This window comes from Montipora capricornis, chromosome 8 (assembly GCF_036669925.1).
Source record: "Montipora capricornis isolate CH-2021 chromosome 8, ASM3666992v2, whole genome shotgun sequence".
In the NCBI taxonomy this organism is placed as follows: Eukaryota; Metazoa; Cnidaria; class Anthozoa; order Scleractinia; family Acroporidae; genus Montipora; species Montipora capricornis.
The window spans coordinates 33,145,546-33,167,801 of NC_090890.1; the positions used below are offsets into that span (position 1 = coordinate 33,145,546).

The 22,256-nt window shown below is 38.3% G+C and overlaps 2 protein-coding genes and 2 long non-coding RNA genes across 5 annotated transcripts in view; 2 read left to right on the forward strand and 2 right to left on the reverse strand.

Annotated features, from left to right (window-relative positions):
* The window catches only part of LOC138059073 (harmonin-like), a 22,412-nt gene extending 12,275 nt beyond the window's left edge, over positions 1–10,137 (reverse strand). The window contains exons 1-11 of the mRNA XM_068904588.1: positions 10,008–10,137; positions 9,825–9,892; positions 7,742–7,825; positions 7,437–7,496; positions 6,402–6,469; positions 4,963–5,036; positions 2,863–2,971; positions 2,629–2,653; positions 2,009–2,075; positions 1,728–1,834; positions 943–1,027 (exon numbers count right to left, since the gene is read on the reverse strand). Of these exons, the coding sequence (XP_068760689.1) occupies positions 943–1,027; positions 1,728–1,834; positions 2,009–2,075; positions 2,629–2,653; positions 2,863–2,971; positions 4,963–5,036; positions 6,402–6,469; positions 7,437–7,496; positions 7,742–7,825; positions 9,825–9,892; positions 10,008–10,076 (816 nt within the window). The 5' untranslated portion in view covers positions 10,077–10,137. The remainder of the gene's footprint in view (positions 1–942; positions 1,028–1,727; positions 1,835–2,008; positions 2,076–2,628; positions 2,654–2,862; positions 2,972–4,962; positions 5,037–6,401; positions 6,470–7,436; positions 7,497–7,741; positions 7,826–9,824; positions 9,893–10,007) is intronic.
* On the forward strand, positions 6,531–9,750 carry LOC138059077 (uncharacterized). The gene is made up of 2 exons (XR_011134142.1): positions 6,531–6,838; positions 9,168–9,750. It is a non-coding gene; the product is annotated as an uncharacterized lncRNA (long non-coding RNA).
* Positions 10,138–10,211: 74 nt separating the features above from the next.
* LOC138059554 (protein ILRUN-like) lies at positions 10,212–17,321 on the forward strand. Of its 2 annotated transcripts, XM_068905194.1 has the most exons (6): positions 10,212–10,458; positions 10,592–10,601; positions 11,427–11,571; positions 12,451–12,648; positions 13,639–13,886; positions 15,691–17,321. In XM_068905194.1, exons 1-6 carry the CDS (start codon positions 10,304–10,306, stop codon positions 15,826–15,828), a joined length of 894 nt encoding a protein of 297 aa, XP_068761295.1. In that variant the 5' UTR covers positions 10,212–10,303; the 3' UTR covers positions 15,829–17,321. The 2 variants fall into 2 exon arrangements, with proteins under 2 accessions (XP_068761295.1, XP_068761296.1); XM_068905195.1 differs by lacking the exon at positions 10,592–10,601 and having other exon boundaries at positions 10,295–10,458.
* LOC138059556 (uncharacterized) lies at positions 16,577–19,901 on the reverse strand. The gene is made up of 2 exons (XR_011134219.1): positions 18,749–19,901; positions 16,577–18,594 (listed from the first exon to the last, which is right to left on the reverse strand). It is a non-coding gene; the product is annotated as an uncharacterized lncRNA (long non-coding RNA).
* Between the last annotated feature and the right edge of the window lie 2,355 nt (positions 19,902–22,256).

A 22,256-nucleotide genomic window follows, 5' to 3' on the forward strand; every position in this document is an offset into this window, starting at 1 on the left:
ATCGAGACGAGGTATTCAGTGCATAATTGCGACTTTAAAACGAGGCTGATCACTATTGCACCGTAGCAACGAGTGGCGCCGTTACATAGCAACTGAGGCAAAAATTAGGAACAACTATGTTTTCAAAGCAAATTTGTCCATTTACAATGCAAAAACCTGGCGGAAGTGAGGAAGAAGAATTTCCTGGTACCTGACAGTCGAGACAGCTCTTTGAGATGGCTTTTTTTTAAGCGCATTTAATACTGCAACATTCGCCAAAAGGTAAATTGAAAAGCTGTGCTTGAAAAAGCGATGTCACACAGTCATCACTTGGCGGCGATTCGTGCGATATCGGTTTTTCGCGTGAAGTTTAACGAGGAATTCCCTAGTCAGGTAGCGAGTTTTCCAATAATATAAAACCCATTAAAAATTAAATTTACTGCCAGCTGCATGCATGCAGGTTATCAAAATACAATTTTTGCGGTACGGGTTTGAGTGTGGTGTAGCCATTCACAATATTCTCGTAATGGACAACTCGTTTCTATATAATATTTGATTGAAATGGAATCCGCTTTTGAATCTGCCACCACATCTTAAACCACTTGGAAACAATTCTGATCCGATCTGAATAAAGTTCATCTTTCAGGGTGCCAGTGTACGAATTGAACATAGTCTCTACTGCCTCTATTTAGTATAGTGTAACTATATACACTTTTCTGATCTTACTTTTTATTAATTTTCGTCGTCGAGCTTTTAGCCATGTTAGCCTCTCCCTCGGGAGATCTGAGGACCATTCGCTACCCTTTGACATAACACAATAAGAAGTCAAGAGAGATGTGCACAAAATTACAGATTCTATTCTTTACAAGCGAGACCAAAGTTCTTGTTTAATGCAACTTTTAAGCATCTTTTTGAGAAAAAATATGAAACCACGAGTTTGCACAATTAGGCTTGATAACTCACCCTAACGCCTGTTTTGTCAGCCAGAGACCCAGAGGTGACGGATATGACAAACAGTCCTTCTTTGCCAGGGATACCATTCCGGACACTGTGTGGAGGTTTGGCAAAGAAGAAAAACGTATATATGGACGTATATCGTACAACTCTTAATAGGAGTGTTAAAGGTTTTTAGATTATAGGAGTAATGTTATGAAAATTACTTAAGCAGCAACGAAGGGAAAGCCTAAAAAATTCAGTCTTGAACATAATTTTAACACATAACCGCTAGCATACCAGCACAGTGCTCTACCTATAAAGAAAAAAGTTATCCAGCTATCAAGCCAACTGCAAGCTGGTAATAATTTCATAATAAACCTAAAGAGGATGTTAACCCCGGAGAACCAAATGAAGAGATTTACGAGATATAAATGTATGTATCGATGTTTACTGGTAGATACTCGGAAAAAATTCGAGTGAGTGCTCTAGTTCGGATGCTTTTCCGCTGAGCTATAGGGGATGATCGGAAAAATCCGAGTGCTCCTTTGCAGGAGTCGAACCTACGACCTTCCGATTACTAGTTCGGATGCTCTACCGCTGAGGTATACGAAATGATCGGAAAAATCCCAGTGCTCCTGTGCAGGAGTCGAACCTACGACTTTCCGATTATCACATCATTACATGTGACTTTGTGGGGGTAAAAGCGAGAGTTTCATGGAAGTACAAGTTTGATAAATATGATTATGTCTTAATGCCTTTTGGGAGAAATTTGCTTGGGAGTTTCAAAGGATCAATTAAAAGAAAAAACCAACCTGCAGCCAATTCCTTTCGTCCCAACAATCAACGTCACTTTTTTATCATCTGGCGCTGGTTCAAACCGGGAATCATCCAGAAAATCTCCCTCCTTTATCAGATAATCCTGTAATCAATCAAATCAAAACCTTGAAAAATGCAAAAATATAAGACTACTAAAATCATTATTTCCCAAGCCTCAAAAAATTTCATACAAGGGGCAAAATCCTTTTCTTTTAATAGGGTGCAAATAGGTGTCAGAATAAAGCTCTTTGATAACATCAACGTTGTATCAACTAACCAGCAAGTCAGGATGATAATACACATTTTCTTTTCCCTCAGCAGTTTCCCAGCTGATAACATCATGTCTGTTTAATACAACAATGGAATTGGAGTATTTGTGATAGCAAGAAAAAAAAAAATATATATATATATATATATAGATAGATAACAAAAACAAACTGTCCAGACACTCAAAACTCTTCCTATTGTAGAAACTTCAGAAACTTCTATTGTAGGTACTTCACTCGCAGTCAAGATTCGACCCCTTGCATTAAAAGTGACCATGCGGGAGGCTATAAAACCTAATAAGTCAAGGCCCCATTTTTCCAGCACTACCTAGTCTTGTTTTATTTGCTTGTTGTTATTTTTCCAACAAAATAACGGTGACAACAAAGCTACTCGATTGATTCTATAAGAGTTACAGTCAAATATAATAGTGAATCCTGCTCTACAGATCTATTTCTAATCAGTGACAAAAAGAGGTACTACCTCTAGTACAGTTGCATGAGCTCATGCCCATGATTAGAGATCAGACTACATCTGTAAACTTTTTTGCTTCTGTTCAGAGCCAATCAGTTTGCAGAGATGCCAGAATTCTGTCTAATTGTGGGATGGCTGGAAAAAAAATACTGCACTTACATCTTGCATGGAACCTTTCCTGTACCTGTAAATAAGATTTTTAAAAAAAATTATCTGATATGTGATCCAAAGTGTTGTAAGCTGTATTTCCAGTCACGGTGGTGGTATGATGTTGAATGAAATTAATAAAATGGTAATGCATGCGCAATTGAAATTTGCTGGTATTGATAATTGCACAATACAATTTTTTTAAAATAAATTGTATCGTATTGAATTAATGTTTGTAATACTCACTCCGTACTTTAAGAAGAATATTTTTGCGAGATCTTAAAATGTTGACAACCTCTGCATGTGTTGAGTCTGCGAGGTACAAGCCATTGATGCTCAGTATTTCATCACCAGCCTAGAAATAAATCAATTTAAAATGTATCAAAATACATGTACACTACTACCGGTATCCTAAATTGGCCTGACCACACACTAGCTGATTTTTTGTCGTTTTTTCTCTGACCATGCCGCAGTAAACTCCAGACTAAATTCTATGAAACGGGCGTTTGCTAAGAAGACCCTGTCTTACCAGACGATAAAGGCAGTTGATATTGCCAGGCTCAAAAGTGACTTGATGCATGATACTGATCTTCACTGCACGGATTTGGATGAGCTGGTTTGCTCTTATAATAATGCCCTCTCTGCAGCAATCGATCATTGCATCCCCTTGCTTACAAGGACTATAATAGTAAACAGACCTAGAGTCCTATGGGTTGACGACTCTGTGCGCTATAAGAGCTAGGCGGCATGCTGAGCATAAGTGGCGTAAGTCGGGTCATCCTGAACACCTTGTGGTCTTTAAAAGAGCCAAGAACTATGCAACCATGCTTCTGAATAGTGCTAGATCTGAGTATCTTATCAACTTTATTCTTGATAACAGCCATGATGAGGCAAATTGTTTAAAGCTGTAAAATCCCTAAAGGCTCAGCCTCGGACGTTCAAGGTTCCGGACCACTGCGATGCGGAATTCGTAACCAACGACATCGGCAGCTACTTTGAGCAAAAGGTGTTAAACATCCATGCAGCGCTGAGCAGTGATAACAACACCCGATTCTTTGATACCTCGGACCATGGTGAAACCTTTGACATGGTATCTTTCAGTCTCACAATTCAAGGACCTGTCTGTTGATAATGTTAAAGCTTTGATCAGTGGCTGCTTTAAAAAGTCTTGCTCGGTCGACCTGATGCTGACCTCGTTGGTCGTGGAGTGACTTGATGAGCCAGCACCGGTGATTGCCTGGATGACCAACCTCTCCCTGTCATCAGGTCGTTTTGCGGATCGGTGGAAGACAGCACTTGTTACTCTGCTGCTTAAGCAAACTGGTGCTGAGCAAGTGAAAAAGAATCTTCACCCTGTGAGTAATCTATCTTATGTCTCTAAGCTGACTGAGGGAGCCGTTGTTGTGCAGCTGCAAGATCACATAGCTGAGAATGGTCTCTTAGTTCTTAGCAATCAATATGTTTGCGTGTCTGAATTTACCACAACGTCAAACTCTTGCTTAGCAACCATGTGATGATTATTGCGCATGTGCTGTAATCAAGATAGCGGCAACATGACTCTGGTTTCGGGCGACATAACTTCGGGCGAGATGACTTTCGGGCGACTTGACCGTAAACCCTCTATTGGCTACACCAGTCGTCATATTATTAAAAACTGAACTACAGATTTCAGATTTGCAGCATTTTCATTGGCTCGCTGGTCACAGGCCATCAGTTCACATACTTGCTGTACCTAATATGTCGAGAGCTGAAAACATTTTTACATGTCTGAAAAAAAAAAAGGCAGACAAAAGTCGTTTTGGACTGGAAATTGACCAAGGCAGAAATCTATGCTTCAGTGGAAGAAGAGTTGATCCTGGAGTTTTTATACTTGTAACAATTATTTCACTCGGGCTTGCTGGATATAAAATTATTATAACCAACTCGGCGTTACGCGCCTCTTTGGTTATCTATCAATTCATAGCAAGGGTGATCTGATAGAATATTTTTAAAATAATTGCAACTAGGAGTGCTCATTCTAGACATACTCCAGTCATATAATTCTTGTGATTAACACATAAACCCTGCATAGTACTGTAAATTTGTACTGTGTTTCTGCTGGCAGGCTGGCAACCTTATGATTATAACAAAAGTATTACTATTAAATTAAATGTTTTTTTAAAAAAATTATTACTAAATCAACTTTATGGGCAATTAACTCTCATAAATGTAGATACAGTGTACAAAAGTCATGTAGGACATAGTAATGTTGCTTCATTTAATTTAATAAATTTATAATTACCTTTAAAATACTTTGCAAAAATTAAAGCTTTATTTGTAAAATGACTAGGTACATGTAATTATTACCCTTAATCCAACAATGTCAGCTTGTGACCGTCTTGTTACAAGAGATACAAAGATTCCAATGCCATGCTCACGACCTTTTGACAAACAATTTTTTAGTAAAGTGAATTAATACCCTTGATGTATATTTTGGTTGTTTAATTAAAGTTTATTGTTTAGAATACAGTTACACCGTCCCGCATATAAGAACAAGTGGATTAAGAACATCAGGCTAAAATTTGGCCAATAAAGCACCATATAAATAAGAAAAAAATTCAGCCTGATAAATAAAACATGCTCTTAATACAAAGGGAAAGGGTATTAGCTAAGGATAACGAAACAATACAGTACAGTAACTTATATCAATAATTGAAAGTACTTACATTGTATAAATAATAATGGTCTTCAGGACCATTGCAAACTATAAAATCTATTACAAAACAGCATTGTACATGATTGTATGTTAATTAAACCTCTAGTAATATATTATAATTTAAAGTATTTCTGAAACCAATTCTAAGAACATTTTCAGAACAATTTCAGGCTGATTTCTCACTAAGCACCCCTCAAATGAGAACACGATCAGCCTTAAACCTGAAGGATGTGTTCTTACATGTATATGCGGGTGTTTACTGTTACAGTACTCTACATCTAATTTTAGAATACTGGTAATTCAGCTCTGACTCATAGCCATAAGTTTAGGGTGATTTTACAAGGCCCCAAATTAAAGAGAGGTTGCTTGGCTATCGAACAAGATTAATCCATTCACTCCTGCCCCCCATGATGAGTAAAATCATCTGGCACCAGTTCTTCAAAAGGTGGATAGCGATATCCAGTGGATAACTCTGTGACGTGTGTCCTCCCCTGGTGCAGCGACGATATGTATACAGAAAATAAGAATTGGAAAACAAAAAAAAATATAAGAAAACACAAAGCCCCTCCCTCGAACCCACAACACAGTGCATAAAATTAATAAAACGCTAATTTAAAATGATTATTTATTACAAAACGTATGAAAACTACAAGTCTAAGTCACTTAATTAATTAAAGGGGACATAGTTTTTGAGTAGACGTAGAGGTAATGTTATTAAATTTAAAAGTAAGACTGCCAAGAAAACTGTAGACTGCAAAACAGTCGTTTTCTTCCATTTTCGGAAGGCGCGAAGCACCGTAAGCGTGACCCTCGCGTGTGAAGCGCGCGAGCCTCACACGCCCATAGGGCGTGTGAGGCGAGAAACCTGTTGTCACTGACATGACATTTACTTGTCAATGTTAATAGAGGGGGTTGTAAAAGCTAGTCTCAGAACAGTCCACTTCTCAAACTAATAGTTATCCACATACTGTAGGCCTGGCGGCATAGCAGATTATTTCAAACTTGCCAATAAATAAAAATACTAACTGAGGGTTATAAGAAAATATTAGTGGCAAAAAAACCAAAAATATGATATACATTGTACATGTACCTCCTCGGACACTAAAACCAATGCCTCCATTTCCAAAATGCTGGACCCTGATAAGGCGAATTCCATCACTGAAAGTGAATGACAAAATAATTTGACATTTTTTTTTACCACACTACCAAGAGGAATACAAGTACTTCAAAGTTTAGACTGCTGACAAATTAATTTCCTTCAATTAAATTATAAAAGGCTGATCGAGGTAGCAATGCATAATTCAATCATTCTACAACACTTCCTCAAAATCTAATTTTCTGCAAATTGAAGGCTAGGCATGCCAAAAAATCTCATCAGAATTCTTTATTTCGACAGACAACTTTTAATTCATAAAATAGGCTTTCTCCTCTTCTCTGCTGATACAGTGCAGATGCTCTATAACAGTCCTGACATTGTGCCCATGTATCTGTGGTTTCAAAAAGGACAGTCACTTGGAAAAGTTACAGGTATTTTTTTCCCCTAAATTGAAGTCCCTGTAATTAAAAAGATAGAGCCGTTTTCAATTGGGTGTCGAAAGTAATTAGCGAATTGCTTTGGTTTTGCATTACTTCACTCAGTGATTGGTTCAAAGTTCTTGTGCCACTTTTTCAACCAATCAGAACTGAAACCAAAACCAATCACGCTTCATGCATGAACATTTTCCCATGCTTTGTGTCGGCTATGTGTTAAATTACCTCAAGTTTTGATTGGTTTACTGGATTGTCTCCATCCTTTTTGATTGGCCAAAGTAATAATTACTTCAGTTTTGGTTTTATGACACTCGATTGAAACTCGCTCTATTCTTTAAGACCTAAGATAAATACACAATGACAACTGACAAAGACAAAAGTTGCTTCTTAATACTCTGTTAAACCAGTTACCAACTTTGAAGTTTATTGAAATTAACCTCTGGCATGCATTTGTCAAGTTCACACCAAGAAATTTCGGACCAGTGAATGTTGTTCATGTTAATGGTGAACGATAATGGTTAAATTGTATGCTCAGGGTAATTATGGTGTACCAGTATTTAGTGATAAAAACAGTAAAAACTGTTAATTACAGTACCTTGGGGACTTTGGAATCAGATTCAGGTAGGAAGTGGTATCAGTTGGCTTTATTAAATACCTGCATGTAGTAAAAAGAAAACCAATGCAGATTTTGCACACTGCGTGTATAAAGTGGAAGTCTGCAGAGGAAAGGGTAATACATGTAAGATACAAGTACATGTATTAGAGTGGAAACAGAATTAATTGCAGAACATTCTCCTCTAATCCAAACATTCCCAAGAAAAGTAGGAGAGGGATTAAAACTGCCGACAGAAAAAGAAAATGTATTATCAAGAAAGCACAATCACTGAACCCTTTCCTCACCTTACTTCTCGGAAGAGTGGATGTCTCTTGGGAGTATTGATGACTGCTTTCAGATCACTTACAAGTTTTGTGATGGAGTTAGACCTAGACAGTGAATTTATCAAGACTAGTCACTTAATGGGACATACGGAATTTTTCAGCGAGTGAACCCATTGTCTAGCATAAGAGTAAAAATTAGGCATCAAAGGGTTAATATACAATAGCCCTGAGATGTTGTTATAAATGTCCCAGGTGATTTTAATATACACTGTACATGCAAGACACAAATGGCAAAAAATCTGATTTACTGCGATTTTCATAATTCTGCGGAATTTCTCTTCTTTGCCAACGGCCAAACGACATTAAATGCCTTCCATCAATCAAGCTTCTGACACCAACTGCAGATGACCAAACTAATTATTGATGCATGACCTAACCCCCCAATCAGCATCTTGTACATTCGAACTTGATGCCAAAGGAAAGTGATCATAGAATCTGTACGAATCTTTTAACTGAAGAATTTCCAGACACAAAGTTATGCATATCATGGTGGTAATAATGAGCTGTGAACTTACGGTGCGTAATCGTCACTTGCACAATATGACGTAAAAAAAAACCGAGATGCGCAGGTATGTATGATGTAATGCAAGATTGCGCCGAAAAAGCAGACGAATGAAAACTTGCTAAGGCTCACACTTTGCACAGGATACCCAAGATTAGAACTTGCATTCTGCTAATGTTGAATGACAGGTTTAAAATACAGGTCACTTTTCACATGTCACTCATTACAAAACCTGTAAATAATGATGGTAAACTTAGGCCTCATTGGGCCTAAAAATGATGTTTAGGCCAACGGATAGCCAAATTGAAAGTTTAGGGTTGCTTCAGTACAGGTAAAACAATGACCTGTAACGATTGACATGTGGAATGTGAGCTGTGCTTAAAACCTGCTGAATGTTGAGCTCAATATCCTACATGTAGTTATGGATTCCCCCCACCTCCACCCACAACCCTTGGATAAAGATTTTACACCCCCCCCCCCCCCCCACTTTTCTTAAGGAGGCTTGAAAGGGTTTTCAGCTGAGTGCACACACGTAAGCCACATACGCAATTCGTAAGCTGCTTGCGTCAGCTCATGATTCAAATGGATCACCAGAAATAAACAAAAACCGCTAATTTCGCTCATCTTTCTCCTAATTCCTTCATATATGGAATATAAATAGACATCTCCTATTCACGAAAACTACAGCAATTCCAGACAAACGGCTTAATGGTCACTTAAATCCGTTTGTGTTGGCCTGTACATGTAGCTCCACTCACACAAGGACTGTAATAAACCTGCTCATTTTTCCTGATTTTGCAACTCTCTGCTTCCGGACGGTGAATTTTTTTTCATTTTTCGCATGTTAGCTTAGATTAATTTGATTTTTTTTTTGGCGGAGGACAGTGGAGAAGAGATGAAGGAGAACAGCTGTACATGGGGTCACCTGCAACGATGAGCACCTGACAGAAGCCAATGGTGCACTTTGGCCGAAGCCTTTAATATGTGTTTCAAAACACAAAGAGGATTAAGGTAAGTAAGTAATTTAAAACCTTGGTCTTTCAAATTAAAAAAAAACCTGTAGGCATAAAAAAAAATAGAGACACATTTCAAAAAAACTGGTCAACAGATTTTGTTGAATTTTAAATATTTCAGAGGGTATTTCTGACATTATCTGGTACATGTAGTTCGCTGAATGGGAAGATTTCACTGTCCCATTTCTTCAAAAAAGACAATATATCTTGATTTTAAGGCTCAAAGAAATGCCTAATATCGTTGCCATGGTAACGTTATTTTGGAAGAAAATATAAGGTGAGAAATTTACGATGGGTACTTAATACCCTGGCCAAATTTCGTCTTGATATCATTACCCTAACTGTATCTAAAGAGAGAATATGTTTATTTGTTTGAAAAAAGGAGAAACTATTTCGAGCCTCCTTAACCAATTGATAAAAGTTTCTGCATTAGTCTTAAAAATTTCAAAAAGTCTGGCTTAGAAAATAATTATCCAGGTTAGGTTTTGAGCTTTGATTATAATAGAAACAACTAAGTCGCATTTCTTACTCTTGGTATGCTTTGAGTGCCTCAAAAAATGCTGATCTTTCATCGTCGTTCTCAATCAACACCCTAACCTAAGATGATAAAAAGTGATCGTGAAATAGGAAAATAATTCCTCCAAACATTGATGAGGATGAGTTTGATATGAACTTACCTTTACGAGGAATTCTCAAAAAAGGGAGACTTTACCTTATTTTTAAACTCTTTAGAATGTTTAGACAAAGTATAACGGCTCTCCTGCTCAAACCCTCGCCTCATAGTGCGGGTTTGTTGCAAAATCTGCCATCAGTCAAAAGAAGACAACTGACCTTAAATGATGCAGTACTGGGTACTAAAGTGAAACGTCAGTACTTTTGGTCAGTATTATTCCAAGAATTATATGACGTCAGGGAGTTTGGTTTGGCTGTTCTATCGAACCAATTAATTTAAAATGCGTTGTTCAAAATCGACGTTTTTGGGAATCTGGCGGAATTACAAGGCTTAAGATGGATGTGGATTGTGAATTAGATAGTGATCTCTTATCAAAGTTTAGCTGCCTTGGTACAACGGATCGCGATGTGCTCATAAATGAGCTTCAACGGTTGTTAGACTTTCAACTTAACCCTTCCGGATGCGCTTTCTTTCTCGACATGACAAATTGGTTAGCGCGTTTGTTATTGATTTTATGATTTTCTTGGGTGGGTTTTTCCCTATCCAATATTTAATGCTAGTAATTTGAGAGAGTTCAATGTTCTAATGTATGTGTTTATTTTGACGCGGGATCCCGTGACAAGGAATCTTCAGGTAAATAATAGTTTGTGTCCTCTACTTTGTCATTTTAGCTTACGTGATGAAGATCTTAGGTTTATGCTTATGTTGACTTAATTCTTAATAAAACGTTGAGGACTCCTTTCCGAACCTTTTTTTCTCCATTCTGATTTTAAACTCAATTATCGTGAAAGCGATTACTATTTAAACAATTCCAACCCTTTTTTTCATTGGCGTTCCAAGTAAACCAATCTCTTTTTCATTCTTCTTTTAACTTCTTAAAAAAATGATAAGCCTTTCACTGTTTGCTGTTGTGTGTGTTTCAGTGAGGAAACGTGCGCTTCGAATTATAATAATGACAATAACAGACCTGATTCGTTTGAAATGTCCGCCTACAAACGACAAGTGCTGGTGTTGCATTGTACTAAACCAGCAGAAAGAGGTTATTTTTTAATCTTTTTGAACACAAATTATGCTGGCAAGGGTCTACAATTTTAAGTTATTTTACACAATCTTTCAGTACATGTATTAGTGTCACTATTGTAGTTGAAGAACTGTGAGTGAAAATTAACAAGATGTAATAAATGTCAGTTCAATTTCAAAATCTGACGATGAAAGTATTCTGTGGTGAATGTCACACAATCTAGTGTATGTAATTGTCGACAGGGATTAGTGTTTTTTGAACATGTTTTCCCATACATGTACATAATCAAAAGGTGCTAAAAATTGCCATTCATGATGTATAATATTAAAGAAGACTGTGAACAAGATGCCATTTAGAACTAAAACATGTGACAGGCTATTAATGTTTGGTAGCCTCAAGACCAAGATGATGATCTATTCTATCTACTTGTGTTTCAGGCAGCAGTAGGTGCATATTATGATTTTAACAGTCCTCCAGATAAATTACCAAGTATGGCATTTGTTCGTGATGTCACGATAGGTGAAGGGGAATCTGTCCCACCCAACACAACTTTTGTGAAAACCTGGCGAATTCAGAATAATGGTAAGCAGATGTCAGCACCATTTCATGAGGAACAAAATACCGGTACTTGATGACCAATAGGATAACTACAACACTTTATTGCTACATCGTAATTAAGTAAATGACTAATATGAAAACCAAGGGGGGGTGCTGCAGAGCTCTCTAGTCTTCCAAAGAATGAGATGGTTGCTGGAGATTGCGCCAAAGGTGCAAGTGTTATGTGTTTCATGTGCCAGAGACGCCAAACAATTCTAGGGGGTCCGGGGCATGTTTCCCTGGACAATTTTTAAAATTTGGACGTCTCAGATCACTGAAAATGCACCGTTGAGTCTGCCATTTTGTTTCTTTCATGCTGTTTGCTAAGAGAGCCCATGTCATTTCAGCCTGAGCTAACATATCGGCATATAGTTCATATATTAACGGGTGAAAGTCCTGAAGAAACAAGATAATTGGCTGCACACAAACACATTGAACTTTGGCTGAAGTTTAGTGTAGGTGAAGGAACGAATTTGGAATTCATGAGCACTTCTAGAAGAAATTAAAGCGCCAATGCATGAGAAATGGTTGTGTTGGCTTGAGAACATGAGATTGCATCAAAATGCATGAGACTTGAAAGCTCTGGTGCTGTTTCCTGCACCCACCGTATATGTTCATGCAGTTAATGCAGCTTGGTCTCTGGGTTACCAAGATACAAGCCTTGATTTGGCTGTGAACAATAATGAATATGTTGACCTTTTATTTCTTCAGAGTAACCTACTTTCAGGGTTACGCAGATGCAATTGTCAGCCTTCCAGTGTCAACTTAGTCTGCATGCATTTTTTTTAAAGGTCTATTGACTTAAATTTGATTGCAGCTGCAACCAACAAGTCCTAGAACTGTTGCCTCCTCTCAATTTCGCAGGTAACAGTGCATGGCCATCTGGAGTTTTTCTAAAGTTCACCTCAGGAGATCAGCTTGGTCCTGTAAATTTGGTGTCTGTAAAACCACTTATTGCTGGTGAATATTATGATCTTTGTGTAAACATGATTTCACCTGGTAAAACAGGCATGTATCAAGGTCAGTGGCGCATGTGCAATCCGGCTGGACAGTATTTTGGAGGTAAGATAAATATTCACTTTTTATGTGTACATTAACTTATATAAAAAGCAGTTTTCAATCTTTTCAATCACAGGGTTAATTGTGCTACTCCTTGAAGTCCTTGAAAAGCTCTGGAATTTAATTTTGGACTTCAAGGGTGCTTGAAAAGCCATTTGAAAAAAAAAGATTTTGTGGAAAACTGTGTGAAAACACCTTGAATTTTTGCTTGGGTGAAAATAGTTGAGATTGCATCATGCTATTAAGTAAAGAGACATTTCAAAAATTGAGCCCAAAATTGACTATAATATTAGGGAAACATTAAAACCAAAAATTAATGAAAATGCCCATGAGTGCACTTAACTTGTAGGATGTAGTAAGGAATATCAAGGTATGCTTTTTCAGCATGTACAGTGTATAGAAATCTTCTTATAATGACTCCTTGAAAACTCAATTTCTGGTTCTTGAAAACTCCTTGAATTTTATAGAGTGGCAAAATCTACATGTAACAGGAACCCTGCAATCAAATTAAAACTGTTGCAAGAAATACGCATTTTACACCCTGCTCAGTGAATTAAGACTCAAAAGTAATAAATAAAGAATGTCTGCAACAAAGAACAAATCAATAACAAGTTTTGACTTCCCCCAATAAAATTAATATCGACCACTTCCAACTATGTACTGCCCCTGAAAAATATTATAAAGCTGTTGACCGGGAGTGAGACTTTACAGATTTTACTCCGTCAAACACCAGACGATTTTACTTGTTAACTGGGGTGCCTGAAGAATGAATGGCTATTGTCATGCTCAGGAATACCAAACACAAAGGACACAAGGAAACTAACACAAAAGAATTAGGTCTGCAATCTCCTTTGTCAAATGCGATCTTATTGTTATGAACTGGTTCCTTTTGATTAAGGTTTTTCCAACCTGTCGTTAAGCCATCCTACTGTAAGTTACTACGTCCCCATTGGGATTAGTAATTTTTATGTGTTTCCTTTTCCTTCTTTTTAGACGTCATATGGGTTATTTTATGTGTGGACGAAGGTGGACTTTTAGGACTTACACAACAGTTGTCAACATTAGGGAGAGAAATGATTTCTAATGCAGGATCCAGTACTGGCTCACCCTCTAATAATCCATTTGGACTCTCAACACCCAGTGGAAATTCTCCACAACCTATTTATTCAGTTCCCCACAACAGTCCAGCTAATGGAGTTGTACACATTTCACCAGCTAGGAGATCACTTTTCAATTCTGTGGTAAGAAAAATAGTCAGAGTTTCCTCTTCTGAGGATCTTAGGGAAGATTTTTGAGGATCCTCAAAGATCTTGAAAAGATCCTTACAGAGTTTTTAAGTTTCTTGGAAACATTTGGGAAAGATCCACAAAGATCTTAAGAAGATCCTCAAAGGATCCTTGAAAATCCCATAATGAACACATGGTTTCTACCAACTTTGACATATGACTGATCTTTTTCTGGTACCTGGGGGTTATTTGTTGACAGGAGTTTCTCCATTCCACACAGTTTTTCCGTTATAAGTTTTTCCAACATTCATACCGTGTAGCTTAAAGTGCTACTACATGTATGACCAAAAATCAATTCTACTTCTTTGTATTTCAAAACTATGTTAAGTGAACACGAAGTGACCGAAGTTTTAAGCCTTCCTTTCAAAAAGACACCTGTTTATTTTGACTTAAATTTTCCTATTTAATGGTCTGCCATTACTAACTTTAGAAATCTTGAGAGAGCTGCATCAAGGATGAGATGATGTCAAAGACTCGCTAGTTTAAAAATGCAGTGTGTGTACACGCACCTAAATTAATATGAAGCACGGGAGTTTCGAGCTTTCAGACTTTTAAACTCGTGTTTTGCATGTATAATAAGCTGCGTTTACATGCTGCAATTTTAAGCTAGTGAGTATTTGACGTCATCTTATCCTTGATCCAACGCTCTGAGGTTCAATCAGTCAGTCTTCAACGTGAGCAATGGCGGAATCCAGATCCAAAACTTGCACTCAAAGAAAACAGCCTTTGGATATAATTGGAAACTCAAAATTTTGCCAGTCAGGTGTCAAGCAAACACGCTTTCAAAATCTGAAGGAAAAAGGGAAGTGAATGTAGAATTAAATGTTTTAATTAATTTTGTTAAGAGGCCTAGATCTGAAATTGGCCATAGTACAAAATAAAATTAATGTACTTTTTCATTTAGGGCTCAACAATTGCTTGGAATAATCTTTCAGACTAATTAAGATCCATTCAATAGTTGAGAACAATTACAATATTGCAAGGGTAGTTCTTCAATTTGTAATAAGGATTTAAGTTATATTCAAATCAATTTCTCTCATGTAATATATTTTCTATCGTTGTAATTTAAATTAATATGATTGATCTTTTTACTCAAATTTCTTATAATATGACTGTATGCTTTTGTATTAGCTGTAACTATTAGTTTTAAGTTGCATTATTTTAATAGTAGGTCCACATCAGCTATGCAGTTGCCCTCTTTACCTGACCTGCTTGACTAATAGACCCATATCACTCAATGTCCAAACAAAAGATTTGTCCCGTCGAACCTCTCATTCAGTGTGAGGCTGGACTGGCAAAGACAATGCAAAGACAAAGCCTTTATTCCCAGCGGACTCCAAAATGGCCGCCGCGTGATAAAGGTGAATTAACGATGATGATGATGGTGGTGAGCTTAGTAACCAGGCATTAGATCAGATGTGAAGATGGAAAACCAGACACCCGAAGCAGCCTTTTTCAAATCGTGTTTCCACAGATAAACTGCACCCCTGATTTTTAGTGCCTATTTTTGGAAAAAAAGGTGCAGCTTATCTGTGGGTGTTTACAGTAATCTCTCGCACAATAATAAAATTATATTGTTGTGAGTGGTGCATGTTGGATTGTGTTTACACACGAGTTCTGAAATAAACAGGACTTATCGTGCAATCCTTCATGCAATCCTAGGTTCAGTATCACAGTACTTGTATGTAGAGTTGGTAATCCTGAGCAATCAAAATAAAGAAAACTTGACAATATTGTTTTCCTGGATTTTTTTTTTCAGATCACTGGAGATGAACCTCTTATAGAACCCCCATTACAAGTTGAATCAGCATTGAGTAGCAAAGATGAAGAGACTCTACTCAATCAGTTAAGAGATGCTTCAATTTTACGCGATGCAGAGCTTAACAATTCGTTATAACAATTCAAGGGGCTTGCATTGAAAGTTGGCTACCAAGCTGGAGATTGGAACCAATGTATGATCATTATTCTTTTGGATCTAAGGCCCAGTTCGGATGCCACTCCACTCATGTGCCGAACCTAATTCAGTTAGGTCCGACTTTGGAGTGACATTGGCACGACAGCTTATTAGATGGAATTCTGTACATGTGTCAAACCTAATATGTATTTTATATACAGAGAAAGCGAAGGACCGGGTGTGTTACCAAATACTTGAAGGAGTTAATCACGGGAAGATCATACAACACCATACTGTAATTGATGCATTTGGTTCGGCACATGAGAAGAGCGCCGTATGAATCAGCTGCCGCTCCAATGTGTCATAATGCGGCAGACCGTGTAATGAACTTAACAACTTTGCTGCACTGAATTAAAGGGCCACCGACAACCAGTGTCCTTTGCGCGCCTTTGTTGTTGTTATTATCCGGGCAATCGAATCGGCCGGTTCGCTTCAGAAACATCCCGTGAAGAAGAACTTCTGCGAATTCGCTGTTCGATTTGTTTTTTTCATCCAAACGCCTTCCTCCTTTCGTTCCATAATCTTAAGGTTGAAGTAGTGAGCCAAATAACATGGCTCTTTTCCTTCCTCGGCGGACGACCTTTCTTCACAGTTTTCATTTTGCTTTTAACACGAATACAACACCCAAATAACGCCAAAAATACAATATTTAAACATTAAGGAAAATATTAACGAAGTTTGAAGCTACTGGGCATCCAAAACACGACGATGTGAGGCGATGGAATTTGACTTTTCAAGAAATACTAGTTTCTGTATTACAGAAAATGGCGCCAATAGCTTGCACGCCCGCAAAGACTTGGGTTGTCGGTGGCCCTTTAAAACTGCCGTACCAAACTGACTCAGACGCTGCTCTTTTGCCTGACTTAATTCATCAGTTACAATGTAGATTTGCAGGGTTCTCCTTATCAGGCGGTAACCGGTAAAATTTACCGCTTGTAAGAGCACTTATAACCGTCTGCAAACGCTCAGAAGTCACTTATCCTTTGCAGAACGTCCAACATTAACCAATTGTTTTACCGGTTTGAAAAGGTGCCAAACCTGTTGCTCTGAAAACTAGGGAGAACCCTGCGTTTGGCACACGAGTGCAGCGGCGTCTGAACTGGGCCTATAAGGTTCTGGTTTGAGCACTGGTTACTCCATTATAGATTTTAATATTTGTGTATTAAATAATAATTATTAATGTGTTATACATGTAAAATATTGGGCATTTGTCATCTTGTCATATGATATTTAGCAGATTTATTGTTCTGTGTTGAATATTTTTTCACAGAAATTAAAATGCTGTCGATTTTACTGTAATTATCCTTTCGTTTCCCTTTTGTATGAAATATTTGAAATGAAGAGGAAAGCACGTTTCTATGCTTGCAATTTGGGATGTAATGCCATTCAGGGAACCTGATGCAATATTTAAGCAATAATTAAAATTCAGTGTATCATAATCATCTCCTACATGTATATATACAAGCACTTATTCAAATACCCCTAGATTGGCCCTCGAAAGCGCTGTAGGTGGATAGTGTCTTTTACTCGGGCTAGTCTCACTGCCTGGCACATGCGCAGCAATTGCAAGAAAGAAAAATTAACTATAGTCAGTGGGAACGTTTAAGTTACAAACTTGTGAGCGTAATATTTTATGTATCCTCGCTCTGTTGGAAATCTGTAGCACACTGATACAAACTGAAACAGTGACAAAAGCATAAGAAAATAGACATACAGTGTGCATTAAAGTGCATTGAGCTCCAGAATCTAGTCGCTGGAGTATGAGACTAGACACAATTTCAAAATGGTGGAAAAAGGAGATTTCTCGCTTGTTTGCAAGTAGTTTGGCAGTTGACGCGCCAGCTTGCGAGAAGAATGGGATTAGCACAATGTGTCCCGCTGGTTTGCATGCTCTACAAAGTCATGTGGCCACAATATCGATGTACATGTAGAAGGACACATTGTCCATTCAAGACCTAGATAAAGGTAGATAGTTTATTCAAAATATTTAATACATAAGCAGCCTACTAAGGCTGAATTGCATAGTGATTTTAAAGCGATTTTAAAATAGAAAAATAGGGAAAAAAACCCTAAAATATCAGTACTAGAAGACTATACAGAGTAAAGCTACGTGTGCTCCTTTGACATTGCGGGTATAAAAGTATCAGTGCATGCGGACGAGCGAACTGAAAGGCGCGTTTCCTTAGGTAAAAACAGGGGGTAATTTAAGTGATAAAGTTTATGATCTTTGTTGGCTACTACCTCCTCAAAGAGCTTTTTAAACAACCTTTCACCCCAGCAGGCGTTCTTGTACTAGCTCAGTGGGTTTCAAGCATCGGACTGGTGTTGTGGAGGTCGTTGCTTTACACCCTGCTTGGAACTCTGGTTTTTCAGTTGTCATTTGTCCTTTACTTACAACTTTATGATTTAAAGACCTGAAGTTTCGACGCTCCTGTCTAGTGTCTTCCTTTTATATGGTACCAAGATTTTGTGTTTTTCCTGTTGGTAAGCAGCAGGTCCTGCTCCACTTGTTTTCTGTTTTGCCGGAGGTGGCGAAACACGTTGTCACTAACGCCACATTACCAGCTGAGACCACGAGTCACGCTTAGCTAAACGACTTGCTAACAACCATGCCGTGAGTGGTGAGATACATGAAAAATTGAGCGTGCAATCATTTCATGAAAAATACCGCGTGGTCAAAGATGGCGCCTCAGGGGCGGCGGGTCTAATCTGCAGGTCACAGGTCGCAGGTCATTGTTTCACCAATACAGAAAGTATCCTAAACATTCATAAAAGCTAACCTTAGGCCTAAAAACTTTTGTTTAGGCCTAAGGTTAGCTTTTAAGAATGTTTAGGATACTTTCTGTATTGGTGAAACAATGACCTGCGACCTGCAGATTAGACCGGCCGCCCCGCGGGGTTTACTCCCTATAATGGCCTATACGGGGAGGCACCGCTTCAGGGATATGAAAGGGTTGGGATTTCACGAGTCGAAGTGTATGAATGGGTAGGGAAATCTGTTATTTAGGTATTTTAGGCCTTTAATTAAAATATTTCGAACACATACCTTATGACTGAGGGCTAGAAAGGGGATACAGTGTTCTTTTGTTTGTGAAAGGGGTACTATTTTCCAATGGAAGATATAGGGAATGGGTTCCATTTGTCAATGGCAGGTATACGAAAGGGGTATCTTTTCTGCCAAAAATGGTAAAAATACGTAGGGGCGGAGCCCGTTGCTGAAAAAAAGCTGCATGTTTATTATCAGAACGAAAGTACATTCTGTATTGTAACATTTGACAGCATTCATGAAAAGACATTAAAACATCACTCGTCCAACAGACGAGTTCTTATACTCGCTCGGCGGGTTTTTAGACGTCTGGGACGACTGCGAATGTAGGTCACTTCTACGTTTCATTTATTATATATTTATTTATTTATTTATTATTTATTCCTAAGCAATGAGCCAACTTAATATCGTCAGGTATACTATTCCACAAGATAGTAATTCTGTTGAAGAAATAATCATGAAAATGTATGGTGTGAGTTATATTGATCTCTATTTGTCTTTAGAAACGTTCAGTACTAGCGCTGTGTCAAAGTATCGAGCAAAAAGTACATTCCCTTTCATACACTTGTAAAAAAATTAAATCCAAAGTAATATAGCCAATAATTTAGCGGTAGTAATTTAAGTTTGATCAAACGTTCCTTATGGGACAGATGTCTTCCTCTACCTACAATAAAGCGCGTTGCTCTTTTCTTGCCACACTAGAGAATGAGAATTCATTAATACTAGGTACTTTCCTAATTTTAGCCTGTTTTTTATGGCTTTCTTTGAGCATCATTCTTTGTGTTGTGATTCCTTTTGGCCGTCGGAGCTCTAACTCATCTGCCGTGTGTATTGGTTCTGCCCTGACTGCATGCGCAAGCCAGGATTCAATTCATGCGAGTGTCACAGTTATAATTCATCAAAAACATCAGTGTGAGGCCAACTGCATATGACACAATAAGTAAATACAATTGCAAAATTTCAGGATGCTTTTAATAAACTTCATATTCCAAACTGTACTATGGGCATCACTCAGCAGGACCAAAATACTGTACAGCGTAATTTTGACCAGGGGTGGAACTCCCAGTATTTTTTACGTCTCCACGCTGTATAAACCAGTGACGTCTTCGCTGTCTCGGCCATGTGCAGGTATGGAAATTTGCGTATTCCCACTGAAGACCCTGCTCTACAGACAACTTGCCAGTGACAGGAGACACCCTTGATGCCCCACTCTCATGATGTTCAAGGATGTGTACATTTATTAACTCCCTAGAGTTTTATGGCCGCGCGCGCAAGATGGGCACTTTTATGGCGCGTAAACCCTGAATCGCGCGCGTTTACCAAATCTGTAAAATTAACTGCTAATTTTCTCGCGTTCCCTTAGGTAAATTTTTTGAAAGATTGGCCGCTCAATTCTAACCACATACTGTTCCTATCAAATATCCTATTCGTGTTAAAATGTGTCAGAGCTGATCGAATATATTTAGAAAAATGACAATGGCCACACTCAATCCCATACTTTCTGCACATATCCCAGTGTACCCACGGCAGGGCCACCTTGTTGTGGCGCTTCAAACACTCTCTCTGGCCAAGCTTTTGGCATCCACTAACAATGTGCTGTACTGTTTCAATCTCGCAGCAATCTACGCAGTGCTATCTCAGAGGTGTATGTATCCTATGCTTGTTCAAGACTCTTCCACATTATTGCTGGCCTGGGTGTCCTTCGTGTCAAAACTGTACTTCCCATGACCATTCGCTCTTGGAAATTTCCTTGATGAACTCAGTCTTGTAGGTTTTCTTTCAATCTAGATTGTATTCCCACCGGTTTCTTAAATCTGTCCATTTCCCCTGAACTAGGTCAGAGCCAGCTGCCTTCCGATTCGCCATCTTGGTCACTCCAGTTCTGATGTCTTCTATAATGATTCCTACATTCTCTTGCATCTCTGCCGATTGCACTGAACTCCTGCCTAAAATAACTCCCTCTAGCCAAGATGCTCTCTCGACCAGATCTTGCTCGAGAAGGTGGTTGCTTCAGTGGGGTAAGGGGCCCGTTTCTCGAAAGTCCCGAAAACTCGAAGGGCCCGAAAAGCCATTTGTGAAACTGCCAACCACTTGTTTTGGAAAGCCGATCTTTTAACATGTTTTCAAGGTGACAAAAAGAAAAATGACTGTGAAGTTGGACGACTTAAATCCTCTCCGCTCTTGAGTTACAAACGGAATTGTGACACCCGAAAATGGCCCGTAAAGTTTCGGGACTTTCGAGAAACGGGCCCCATACCCCATCTACTGCTTCATACAACAGTTGGTTCTGTTTGAACTGTTGGCATCTCTCGTCATATCTTTAAATCCAAAGCAACGATCGATGTGATGTTTTTAACGTTTCTTTATCTCGGTTGTTAGTCTTAAGTATTTAAAAACGTTTCCAAGTTTTCAAATTTTTTGTTCTGTGTAACGCAACTCAGAATTTCAAAATTAAAAATTGTTATTGTTTGTTACGTCAAGAACCTGAAATTCTGTCGAGTGAGGTTACGTGTTTTGATAAAGAATTAGGCCCTTAACCTATTTCCAAAGTTAGGACAACTGCGGTGCTCCTCAGTTTTTAATGAGTGTAAGAATATGGATTTACTGGTGATTTTTTTTTTCAGTTCTGGATCTGTTGACTTACGGAAGCGCAAATTTCGAAAGCTTTGTTGAACCGCTCCGAGCAGGCCATGGGACAGTCATAAAATCCGCGAAAGAAGCAACCAATCAGCGTTTATTCTGCAGTGCCATAGACTAAGTGGTTAACGCTTCATTGGCTCGCTCTGTCTCCAAGGCATGTACCTTAACCTCCCCTCCCACCTCGACGTGGCAACGGTAGTAATTTTAATGCCCTTGCGTTTTGTAACCACATTTAAAGTGTGAATAGCACGTAACCGTATTCCATGTAACCTTTCTTTAGAAATTGATAACTTAGTTTAGCTTAAGATTTAAATATGAATAATTTATTGTTTAAGTCTGATCTTAATCGAGTCTGAATCCTAAAACTGCTATATCTCTGTGTCCTTTTTGTCCATTTTGTTCCCGCCGGGGGGGGAGGGGGGTACTCCCACGAAGTTTGGATAGGGGTGTGCCGCGAACCCTAACCCTATTTAAGGACTAAGAAAGCGAAAACTGATATCCTTTTTAAGCCCCACTAGCCGAAAACTTACATCCTTTTCAAGGAAAAAACAAAATTATTAATAGCATGAAAAGGAAAACTTTATTTCTTCTCTGTAACATTGGATGAGTAGCATCAAGCATAAAATACTAGAATAAGCCTAGTTTAATACTACAAGTTTTATACTACATGTGTTGGAAATCGTAA